This window comes from Lipophrys pholis (genome assembly GCF_963383615.2).
Source record: "Lipophrys pholis genome assembly, chromosome: 9".
Taxonomy (NCBI): domain Eukaryota; kingdom Metazoa; phylum Chordata; class Actinopteri; order Blenniiformes; family Blenniidae; genus Lipophrys; species Lipophrys pholis.
Window position 1 is genome coordinate 252,865 of NC_137639.1, and position 12,147 is coordinate 265,011.

A 12,147-nucleotide genomic window follows, 5' to 3' on the forward strand; every position below is an offset into this window, starting at 1 on the left:
GGCTCAGCAGACGACCCCAAACCAAGTTTTCCTGCATAGGCTCCAAGGTCACTGCGCGCCTCAGTTTAACAGTGCCTACCTTATCAGGGCAGTCGTCGCCTCTCCATGTCTCCACAGTAGCTTCAGTCGCAGAGAATTTCTGAGTATTTTGAAATACCACAATGGAGTCATCACTCGTCAAAGCGCAGAACTGAGAATAAACTGACTCAGGGTCAACATCATCAAGATCTTGTGGTGACATGTCATCTGGCCCTACACTAGTCCCCTGCTCGTGTGGGCCAGCTGGTTGGAACCGCCCCTCTGAGCGGAAGATGAGTCAGAGGGAGGGGCGACATGGCAAGTTATAGCTTGGTGTCCAGCAGCATGACAGCGGAAACAAAAATGGTCTCTCCAGCAGTGGGACATTGTGTCACGATTGTCACCTCCACAATGGCACATGGACCCTGAGATCTGTTGCGGTGTCCAGTACCTGATCTCGGCGGTCTGGGATGCTGAGAGGCCTCTCGCGGCAATAAACGCTCAAGGAGAGTGGTAACATGTTTAAGCGACTGACCCTCATTTTGAATTGTTCTGCTTGGTGCATTCATTTGAAGGGCAGGTGGGTTCTCAGCAGACTGTACATGGCTGTGTAAGACTCTCACAGCTTGGGTGTTCTGCAGACCATCAGCTGGGCAAGTGGACTGACGCTGCTGGAGGCACCCTTTTCTGGGGTGTTCATACAGCCGCACCTGAACATCCGTGGTGCTCCACTCCCCTATTGGTTTGCAGCTGAAGACCAGCGACAGTTCAGCATCAGGACAGTGAGTAATAAACATGGCTGTCACTTCACAAGTGGGGTTGTCGAGAGTTTTTACCTGTCTTTTCAGTCCCTCAACAGTAGTGTCAATGGCTTTGTTAAGTCGAATCCAGTAGTCAACTGCAGTCTCAGTGGAGCAGGGTTTGGTGTCATAGAAGTCAGCGAGAGGCATAAAGGAGGTGACAGAGTCACCGAAGTGTTGCTTAAGTATGTCGAACACAGGCTGAGGGCCTGACTTTAAATCTAGAAAGTCTTGGCTGCAAGGCCCATAACCTCTTCCACCTGTTTTCATAGCTCAATCCCACTCTGGTTCTAATAAAGTGTCATAGCCTCCTCCCACTCAGAAACTGAAACCGTGTCAGTGTTATCTCCCCGAATGGGTGTGGCTCATGACCATCATGGCTGACTGTCAGCTTAAACTTAGAAAGGTCAGCTTGACTGAGTTACAGGATGGACTTCAGACATGAACAGTGTTCTTACCAGTACTGGTCCCTATCGTTTCACTAATTCACTGAGAACATTAATACCAGACCTCTTGGCCAGACATCTCAGTTTGGCCATCCACTCCTACTCGGTTCTCCTGACCATGGACACGGCTCCACAGTCGCTCCACTTTCTGTCTCAGCAGTGTTTTCGTTAGCGATGCTAGCGGTGCTATCCTCCACGCTAGCAATGCGGCTTTCCGTCTCTTCAAGCTGAGTTTGCAAAGTGCTCACTGTGTTCTTCAGCTCTGTTGTGTCCAACGTGAAAATCACTTCATTTGCCACTTGCTTCAGAGTTCTGTGCATGATATTCAGCATTAGCGGAGCTCGTGGAGTTAGCATCCCCATGCTGTCTCTGGTTAGCTGCAGCGTTAGCGGGGCTCGTGGAGTTAGCATCCCCATGCTGTCTCTGGTTAGCTGCAGCGTTAGCGGGGCTCGTGGAGTTATCGTCCCCATGCTGTCTCTGGTTAGCTGCAGCGTTAGCGGGGCTCGTGGCGTTAGCGTCCCCATGCTGTCTCTGGTTAGCTGCAGCGTTAGCGGGGCTCGTGGCGTTAGCGTCCCCATGCTGTCTCTGGTTAGCTGCAGCGTTAGCGGGGCTTGTGGCGTTAGCGTCCCCATGCTGTCTCTGGTTAGCTGCAGCATTAGCGGGGCTTGTGGAGTTGGTGTCCCCATGCTGTCTCTGGTTAGCTGCAGCGTTAGCGGGGCCCGTGGAGTTAGCGTCCATGTTAGCCGCGGTCTTCAGTCGGGTCTGCACATTTTGTATTCCTGGTTGGTTGTGTGGCTCTGACCGGTGAAGCTCTAAGCGCTCAGGTGCACCGGCTTCTTACTGCATCGAGTTTTAGTTATTCTTAGGCCTCGTTTCCACGACAACGTTTCACGTGACGACACCTAATCCGCTAAAAAAAAAGGAGTGTGTTTACACTGCTGCAGCGGACACAGAGACAACAATGTAGTTAGTATGCCGGGCCACAGGAGGGTGCTGCTGCTTGATTTTGTAATGAAACTACAAAGACGTTTGCAGAGAACAAAACACTATAAAGGTGAAGAAAATGGAGAGAACCTGACATCCGTATGGACTGATGAGGAACCGGATGATATCAGGGAGAGTCTCAACTATTAAACTACTGATCTGGAGGATAAAACTAGAATATGGACCGCGGGTCGTACCACTACGAGTCGGCCATGTTTGTTTACAACTGGATGAGCAGGAGGGAGGGAGAGATGAGCAGTAACAGGCTCTTTAGCCTCCATCAGTCTCTGCAGGAGGGATTTGCACCGTGAAAGAATCTTTCCACTTTGGGAGCCGGATTAAAAACTTTGTGGATACAGTGGATCCGCAAACTGGTGTCGTGTAAACGGACCCCCCAAAAGTGAAGAAGGTTTTGCGGATACAAATAAACGGGGCCTTAAAGGCAGAGGATGGGAGCAGGTCTAAGGCGCAGCCATTCCCAGGTAACAATTATCCTGGTATGTTAATCTAGGTAACAGAGATATTATGGTATGTTAATCTGGGTAACAGAGATATTCTGGTATGTTTTTCCAGGTATCAGAGATATCCTGGTATGTTAATCTATGTAACAGAGATATCCTGGTCTGTTAATCTAGGTTACAGATATCCTGGTATATTAATCTGGGTAACAGAGATATCATGATATGTTAATCCAGGTAACAGAGATATCTAGGTATGTTAATCTAGGTAAAAAGAGATATCCTGGTTTGTTAATCCGAGTAACAGAGATATCCTGGTATGTTAATCCAGGTAAAACAAACTTCCCGGTACGTTAACCCAGGTAACAAAGATATGTTGGTATGTTAATCTAGGGAACAGATATATCCTGGTATGATAATCTAGGTAACGGAGATATCCTGGTATGTTAATCTAGGTAACAGAGATATCCTGGTATGTTAATTCAGGTTCTTAGTTCAGGCCTTAAACTCAACCCCCAACTTCATTATCTTCATTTATATTACCTTTGTGTGTGTGTGTGTGTGTGTGTGTGTGTGTGTGTGTGTGTGTGTGTGTGTGTGTGTGTGTGTGTGCGTGCATGAGTGCGTGCGTGCGTGCGTGCGTTTCAGGAGGTAAATGAGAACTCCTTGAAGAGACTGAATGGGTACCTGGAGAACCTGCAGAAACCTGGTTCTGCTCCTCTTCAGTCCATGAAGCTCACTTTCTACGTGAGGGACACAGAGGACGTCCTGTCCTCAGGTAGTGTCCCTCCCCTCACTATGTATTTGTCCTCAAGTAGTGTCCCTCCCCTCACTATATCTAATTCCTCAGGTAGTGTCTGTCCCCTCACTATGTCTTTGTCCTCAGGTAGTGTCTGTGTCCTCACTATGTCCTCTGACCTGTGCCCTCAGGTTTCCGCTCAGTGAGCTTTACCCTTTGCTCGCAGGACGTCCACAAGACAGTGATGAGTGTTTTGACGTCCTGCAGCCTTCCTTTGGACCACATGAAGGGTCCCAGTGAGAAACTGACCGGCACGCCTGGTGTGGTGACGCCCTTCTACAGACCCATTAAGTGGGACAAGAGCTATTACACCTTCACTGGGTTCAGAGATCCTGAACAGGAGCTGCAGCAGACCAGGAGAGTCCAACCCACATTGAGGTCAGAGACACGGGGACACAGGGACATGTAGGTTAGATACATGTAGGTCAAATATATGTAAGTCTGAGACATGGAGGTTAGAGACATGTAGGTAAAAGACATGGACGTCAGAGACATGTAGTTTAGAAGCATGAAGGTTAAACACAGGGACATGTAGGTCAGAGTCACAGAGACATGTAGGTTAGAGACAAAGAGACATGTAGGCCAGAGTCACAGAGACATGTAAATTAGAGACACAGAGACATGTAGGTCAGAGTCACAGAGACATGTAGGTTGGAGACAGTGGGGCTCGCACACAGTGTCCCATTGATTGATCAGATGAAGGTGTAATCCCACTGATTGATCAGGTGAAGGTGTAATCCCACTGGTTGATCAGGTGAAGGTGTAATCCCACTGGTTGATCAAGTGAAGGTGTAATCCCACTGGTTGATCAGATGAAGGTGTAATCCCACTGATTGATCAGATGAAGGTATAATCCCACTGATTGATCAGGTGAAGGTGTAATCCCACTGATTGATCAGGTGAAGGTGTAATCCCACTGATTGATCAGATGAAGGTATAATCCCACTGATTGATCAGGTGAAGGTGTAATCCCACTGATTGATCAGATGAAGTTGAAGGTGTAATCCCACTGATTGATCAGATGATTGATTGACCTCCACAGCTGCTGGTTGAGGAACAATGAGGTCGATGCTTCCACGAAGCTCAGCCAGAGTTTTCCACGCAGAGAAGAACTGAGGAGGCTGAAGGGGCAGCTGGAGGAGGAGCTCCATCTGGAGGACATCAGGTACCTTCATCATCTTCATCCTCTTTAACTTCATTACCTTCATCTTCCTTATCTACATCACCTTCATCTTCATCACCTTTAACTTCTTAATCTTCATCACCTTCATCATCACATTCAATTTTATCACCTTAGACTGTATCACCTGTGTGTGTGTGTGTGTGTGTGTGTGTGTGTGTGTGTGTGTGTGTGTGTGTGTGTGGCTCTTAGTGAAGTGTGTAAATTGTTTCTCCTCTCTTTCACTGGGTTCTCTATGTCAGGCTAAGAGGAAATTAATTCATCAATTTGAAGGAAGTGCTATTTTGTGAGTAATTAGTGGAAATACTTTTGTTGGAGGAGTGACGGCGTCCCTCGGTTCACCGCCTCCCTCCATCAAGCTTGGGGTGGTGGAGGACGTTCTCCTCGCCATTGGAGACATATTAATATTTGATAAGGTTCTAGAATGAACAAGGCTGTGGTGGCTTTTCTCTGTCCATTCACTGGTGGAACAGGGACTAGTGTTAGAGGACCAGTATGTACCAGTTTCACCGCTGTTCGTACCGTCTACCCGGGTCACTGTGTCCGGAGTTCCCCCGTTAATCCCAGGGAAGTGAAACTAAAGTGTACAAAGTGCAGCAGGTCCAGTCCCTCCACAGACAGTCCTTCATGTCCCTGACGGGTTCTACACGCTGGATGCCAGCTCGGGAAGCATCAAGTGCTTCCAGGATGTCGCACACAAACGTCTGGCGTGTAAAGTAATTGAAATGTCCACACAAAGCTTCGTGGTAATGAATAACTTTTACTTAGCTCCGAACTAGTACAAACACAGCAAGGCTTAAAACAGCAAGTACCCAGGGTCCTTTTCGCGCGTTACCCCGGTAACCATACAGTAAAAGATATGAAACTCTTTCAATAACTGTTTCAATAACACAACATTTTCAAAATGTAAACAGCAACATAAACATTGCAACATCAACTACATTCACTTCTCAAAATGTAAACTTCAATACAAACAGTGCAAATTAATTACAAACACCTTCTCTGTTTTTTTGTTTTTTTTTAAAAAATTTGTTCAGGGCAGCGTACTTCGTACACCCTCACAGATTCAGTCTTTCAACAGGTCTGCACAGTCTACCTGACCGTGTGTATAGCTGACCATCATGCGCCTGAGGAGGGCAAGAATGGGCAGCAGGCAAAGCAGCGTCTGTAGAAACCGTTGGTTCAGCCCATTTGACGTTAGCCTCAGGCTGTGGCTGCTGTAGAGATGAAGGTGGAGTGTTACCAGAGGGCGCAGGCACGCACAGCAGGTGACGACGATTGTGCCTCAAAATCGCCACCTTGTGCGTCCCGATCACATAAGACCTTGGGGTCCACATGTTCTGATGGTTCAGTTTGGTGAGAACAGAATCTCCCGGTTTCAGAGATGGCAACGGTTTCGCACCATGGCGCTGATTGAAGTAGAAGGCTTGTTTTTGTTTCTCCATTGCATCTTTACTCCTGACTGCTCGTAAATCCGGCCATTGGGGTTGGAGGTTAGACTCAAGCGTCGGAAGTGTAGTTTTAATCCTTCTCCCCATGAGCAATTCAGCTGGGCTTACCCCTGTGGTAGCACACGGGGTAGAGCGGTAACACATGAGAGTGAGTAAAGGGTCTTTCTGCATCAGAATCCTCTTTGCAATCTGTACTCTTTCCGCCTGTCCGTTCGCCTGCGGGTTATATGGACTCGAGGTGATGTGTCGGAAGTCAAAGTCACGAGCGAACTCCCGAAACTCCTCACATGCGAACTGGGGTCCGTTGTCCGAAACGATCTGATCCGGGCAGCCATAGCGAGCAAAAAGCGTTTTCAGCTTCAGCACCACATGTGAGGGAGTAGTTGACGGCATGTGGAGTATCTCGATAAACCTGGAGAAGTAGTCTGACACTACCAGGTAAGTGTGCTTGTTATAATCACAAAGGTCAATTGCGAGTCTTTGCCAGGGCCTGTAAGGCAAAAGGGTTGATATGAGGGGCTCCCTTCGTTGTGTGTGCTTCATCTCACGGCAGGTTTGACAGGATTCGACTTTTAGTTTAATGTCTGTAGAGATGCCGGGCCACCACACGGATGCATTAGCCCGCTCCCTACATTTAGTCAGGCCCTGATGTCCATCATGGATCCGTTCCAGTATGTCAGCTCTCAAAGTGGGCGGGATCAACATGCGACAGCCTCTTGTGACAATCCCATTGTACTCTGACAGTTCACTTTTGACTGGGTAAAAGTCTCTGATCGTAGTAGGGACATTTCCTACGTATCCTGGCCAACCCGTTTTAATGTACTGCAGTATTGTCTGTAAGCTACTGTCAGCTGCAGTTGCTAGCCTTATGGTCTCCAGTCTTTGTGGTGTGGCTGGCATGCTGCTGATAATAGCTGCAACGTAGCACTCCACATCTGAATGTGTGTCGCTCGCCTCTGCTGTGTACTGTACCGGGCTGCGAGATAGTGTGTCGGCGACAGTGAGAGTCTTGCCTGGTGCATATTCAGCCGTAGGCTTAAACCGCATAAGCCTCATCAGGAGTCTTTGGCAACGTATCGGGACATTATCCAGATCTTTTTTATTCATCAGCGGCACCAAAGGCTTGTGGTCTGTGACCAACTTGAAGTTCTCCAGCCCGACCCGGTATTTCTCGAATCTTTCGCATGCCCAAACGCTAGCCAGACATTCTTTTTCTATCTGGGCATATCTGGTTTCGGCGTCTGACAAGCAGCGAGAACAGTAAGCAACTGGTTTCCAATCCCCATCATGTTGTTGTAGCAGCACGCCTCCAATGCCATAGCTGTAAGCGTCGGCTGATACAGCTGTAGGTCGGTTCACATCATAAAACTTCAGGACAGGAGACGTAGACAGGATGTCTTTGATACGCTGGAATGCCTCCTTCTGTGGGTGGTCCCACGTCCATGTAGTCTTGGATCTCAGTAGTTCATATAAAGGCTGGCCCACTGTTGACAAATGTGGAATATACTTTCCCAAGTATGTGAACATGCCCAAGACGCGTTTTAAATCCTGGACAGTTTGTGGTTCTGGTAGCTCTTAAATGGCTCTTACTTTCTCAGGATCGGGTTTTACTCCTGACTTGTCGATCACATGACCCAGGAAGTGAAGTTGGTTCCGTCTGAACACACACTTGTCTTTATTCAACTTCAGGCCAGCTGACTCGACTCTTTCCAGTACTTTCATTAGGCACTGGTCATGCTGTTCTGCTGTGTCGCCGTACACCAGTACGTCGTCCATGTAGATGGCCACTCCCTCCAGATCAATCAGGGTTTCAGCCATCTTTCTCTGGAAGATTTCCGGAGCACTCGTGATGCCAAAGGGAAGACGTTTAAATGCGTATCTCCCGAAAGGCGTAATGAACGTTGTCAACTTACTACTTTCCGGGTGAAGAGGAATCTGCCAAAACCCTGATGCCGCATCCAGAGATGTAAACATGGTGGCGCCGCTCAGTTTTGCAGTGATTTCCTCAGCAGTTGGAAGAACGTATCTCTCCCTCCTCACAGCCTCGTTTAACCTTTTCAGGTCTACACAAATGCGCACTTTGCCAGTTCGTCTTGGGACTGGTACCATTGGTGCGCACCGGTCTGTCGGCTCAGTCACTTTTTCGTTGACTCCGTTCTCTTCCATGCGCTGTATTTCCGCTTTTACTTTCTCTATGAGAGCCAGGGGAACTCTTCGAGCTGTGTGTACCGCGTATGGCTCTGTGTTCTCTTTTAGTCTTATTTTTACGGGCTCTGTCTTAAGTGTCCCATGCTCACCAAATGCTTTGTGCACCTCCTCAATGCGCCTAACTAGCCCCATTGAGCATGCTGTTTCTTTGCCTAGCAGGTTATTAGCTGTCTGGCTGTGGATCACATAAACTGGGAATGAGTAGTGCATTTCTTTGTATTTTACATTTGCCTGAAATTTCCCCATGCAATTTAGCTGACCACCGGGGCTGTGCATTGGTGGAATGTTTGACTGCACCATTTTTTGCTCAGGGACTAACATGTTAAATGTTTCTCTCTCCATAACGTTCATATCCGCCCCTGTATCAATTTTAAATTTAACTGGTGTTGAGCCAATCACTATCTCTACTGTCCACTGATCACTCTCTCTGCTAGTGTCTGTGACGGCCCCTAGGAAATATGGTGTCTGGGAAACCGTAGCTGTTTCTGTCACTTCTCTGACTGATTTACTGTGGCACATTCTTTCCCAGTGGCCCATTTTTTTACATTTATTGAACACTGATTTGTTAGCTGGACATTTATCCTGGTCTCTGTGCTTTAGTTTGCCACATTTTCCACATGTTGGCTCTGTTCTTTCGCCAAAATCTCTCTTTTTATTTTTCCACTGCTGTTTTCCTCTGTATGGAGGAGATTTTGCATGTGAGACCTCCTGCACCGCTGTGCATGCCTCTCCCTGCTGGTGCACCTGACTGGTCACCTCCTCGGACTGGCGCACGGCCTGAATAGTTTGGGATAATGTAAGCTGTGCCTCCAACTGCAGCTTACGAGAGATCTCCTTATTATTAATTCCCACTACTATACGGTCTCTGATGTGCTCCTCCCTCTGCGCCCCAAAGTCACAGTGTTCTGATAGTTCATAAAGAGCTCTGATAAACATTTCAGCTTTCTCACCGGGCCGCTGTATTCGCTGGTGGGAACAGGCGCGCTCGTGGATAACGCTCTCTCCAGGTGGTAGTGGAGTAGGGGGGAGTGTCTCACTCTCTCTCTGTCTCTCGCTCTTTCCAGGTGGCGAGGAGTGTCTCACTCTCTCTCTCTCTCTGTCTCTCACTCTCTCCAGGTGGCAGAGGAGTGTCTCACTCACTCTCTCTCTGTCTGTCTCTCGCTCTCTCCAGGTGGCAGAGTGTCTCACTCTCTCTCTCTCTGTCTCTCACTCTCTCCATGTGGTAGAGGAGTAGGGGGAAGTGTCTCACCCTCTCTCTCTCTGTCTCTCGCTCTCCATGTGGTAGAGGAGTAGGGGGAAGTGTCTCACTCTCTCTCTCTGTCTCTCGCTCGCTCCAGGTGGTAGAAGAGTAGGGGGGAGTGTCTCACTCTCTCTCTTTCCCTCGCTCTCACCAGGTGGTAGAGGAGTGTCTCTCTCTCTCTCTCTCTCTCTCTCTCTCTCTCTCTCTCTCTCTCTCGCTCTCTCCAGGTGGCAGAGGAGTGTCTCACTCTCTCTCTCTCTGTCTCTCACTCTCTCCATGTGGTAGAGGAGTAGGGGGAAGTGTCTCACTCTCTCTCTCCCTGTCTCTCGCTCTCTCCATGTGGTAGAGGAGTAGGGGGAAGTGTCTCACTCTCTCTCTCTCTCTCTCTCTCTCCTCTCTCTCTCTCTCTCTCTCTCTCTCTCTCTCTCTCTCTCTCTCTCTCTCTCTCTCTCTCTCTCTCTCTCCAGGTGGTAGAGGAGTAGGGGTGAGTGTCTCACTCTCTCTCTTTCTCTCGCTCTCTCCAGGTGGTAGAGGAGTAGGGGGTGAGTGTGTCACTCTCTCTCTTTCTCTCGCTCTCTCCAGGTGGTAGAGGAGTAGGGGGAAGTGTCTCACTCTCTCTCTCTGTCTCTCGCTCTCTCCAGGTGGTAGAGGAGTAGGGGGAGTGTCTCACTCTTTCTCTGTCTCTCGCTCTCTCCAGGTGGTAGAGGAGTTGGGAGTGTCTCACTCTCTCTCTCTGTCTCTCACTCTCTCCAGGTGGTAGAGGAATTGGGAGTGTCTCACTCTCTCTCTCTCTGTCTCTTGCTTTCTCCAGGTGGTAGAGGAGTAGGGGGGAGTGTCTGTGTCTCTCTCTCTCTCTCTCGCTCTCTTTGTCTCTCGCTCTCTCCAGGTGGTAGAGGAGTAGGGGGGAGTGTCTCACTCTCTCTCTGTCTCTCGCACTCTCTAGGTGGTAGAGGACTAGGGGGGAGTGTCTCACTCTCTCTCTCTCTCTCTCTCTCTCTCTCTCTCTCTCTCTCTCTCTCTCTCTCTCTCTCTCTCTCTCTCTCTCTCTCTCTATCGCTTTCTCCAGGTGGTAGAGGGGTTGAGGAGTGTCTATCTCTCTCTTTGTCTCGCTCTCTCCAGGTGGTACAGGAGTAGGGGGAACTGTCTCACTCTCTCTCTGTCTCTCGCTCTCTCCAGGTGAGGTGGTTAGAGGAGTAGGGGGGCGTGTCTCACTCTCTCTCTCTCTGTCTGTCTCTCGCTCTCTCCAGGTGGTTAGAGGAGTAGGGGTGCGTGTCTCACTCTCTCTCTGTTTCTCGCTCTCTCTCTTGGTGGTAGAGGAGTAGGGGGGAGTGTCTCTCTCTCTCTCTGTCTCTCGCTCTCTCCAGGTGGTTAGAGGAGTAGGGGGGAGTGTCTCACTCTCTCTGTCTCTCGCTCTCTCTAGGTGGTAGAGGAGTAGGGGGGAGTGTCTCACTCTCTCTCTGCCTCTCGCTCTCTCTAGGTGGTAGAGGAGTAGGGGGGAGTATCTCACTCTCTCTCTCTCTGTCTCTTGCTCTCTCCAGGTGGTAGAGGTGTTGGGGAGTGTCTCACTCTCTCTCTCTCTCTCTCTCTCTCTCTCTCTCTCTCTCTCTCTCTCTCTCTGTCTCTCGCTGTCTCCAGGTGGTAGAGGAGTAGGGGGGAGTGTCTCACTCTTTCTCTGTCTCTCGCTCTCTCTAGGTGGTAGAGGAGTAGGGGGGAGTATCTCACTCTCTCTCTCTGTCTCTCGCTCTCTCCAGGTGGTAGAGGGGTTGGGGAGTGTCTCTCTCTCTCTCTCTCTCTCTCTCTCTCTCTCTCTCTCTCTCTCTGTCTCTCGCTCTCTCCAGGTGGTAGAGGAGGAGGGGGGAGTGTCTCACTCTCTCCTCTCTCTCTGTCTCTCGCTCTCTCTAGAGGCTAGAGGGGTAGGGGGGAGTATCTCACTCTCTCTCTCGCTCTGTCTCTCGCTCTCTCCAGGTGGTAGAGGGGTTGGGGAGTGTCTCACTCTCTCTCTCTGTCTCTCGCTCTCTCCAGGTGGTAGAGGAGGAGGGGGGAGTGTCTCACTCTCTCTCTCTCTCTGTCTCTCTCCAGGTGGTAGAGGAGTTGGGGAGTGTCTCACTCTCTCTCTGTCTCTCGCTCTCTCTAGGTGGTAGAGGAGTAGGGGGGGTGTCTAACTCTCTCTCTGTCTTTCGCTCTCTCTAGGTGGTAGAGGAGTACGGGGGAGTATCTCACTCTCTCTCTCTCTGTCTCTTGCTCTCTCCAGGTGGTAGAGGTGTTGGGGAGTGTCTCTCTCTCTCTCTCTCTCTCTCTCTCTCTCTCTCTCTCTCTCTCTCTCTCTCTCTGTCTCTGTCTCTCTCTGTCTCTCGCTGTCTCCAGGTGGTAGAGGAGTAGGGGGGAGTGTCTCTCTCTCTCTCTCTCTCTCTCTCTCTCTCTCTCTCTCTCTCTCTCTCTCTCTCTCTCTCTCTCTCTCTCTCTCTCTCTCTCTCTATCGCTTTCTCAGGTGGTAGAGGGGTTGAGGAGTGTCTATCTCTCTCTTTGTCTCGCTCTCTCCAGGTGGTACAGGAGTAGGGGAACT

General features: G+C 49.5%; 1 protein-coding gene across 1 annotated transcript in view; it reads left to right on the plus strand.

Annotated features, from left to right (window-relative positions):
* tcaim (T cell activation inhibitor, mitochondrial) overlaps positions 1 to 12,147 on the plus strand; it is a 59,035-nt gene that overhangs the window by 20,784 nt on the left and 26,104 nt on the right. The window contains exons 4-6 of the mRNA XM_080472105.1: positions 3,355 to 3,484; positions 3,637 to 3,883; positions 4,548 to 4,670. Of these exons, the coding sequence (XP_080328231.1) occupies positions 3,355 to 3,484; positions 3,637 to 3,883; positions 4,548 to 4,670 (500 nt within the window). The remainder of the gene's footprint in view (positions 1 to 3,354; positions 3,485 to 3,636; positions 3,884 to 4,547; positions 4,671 to 12,147) is intronic.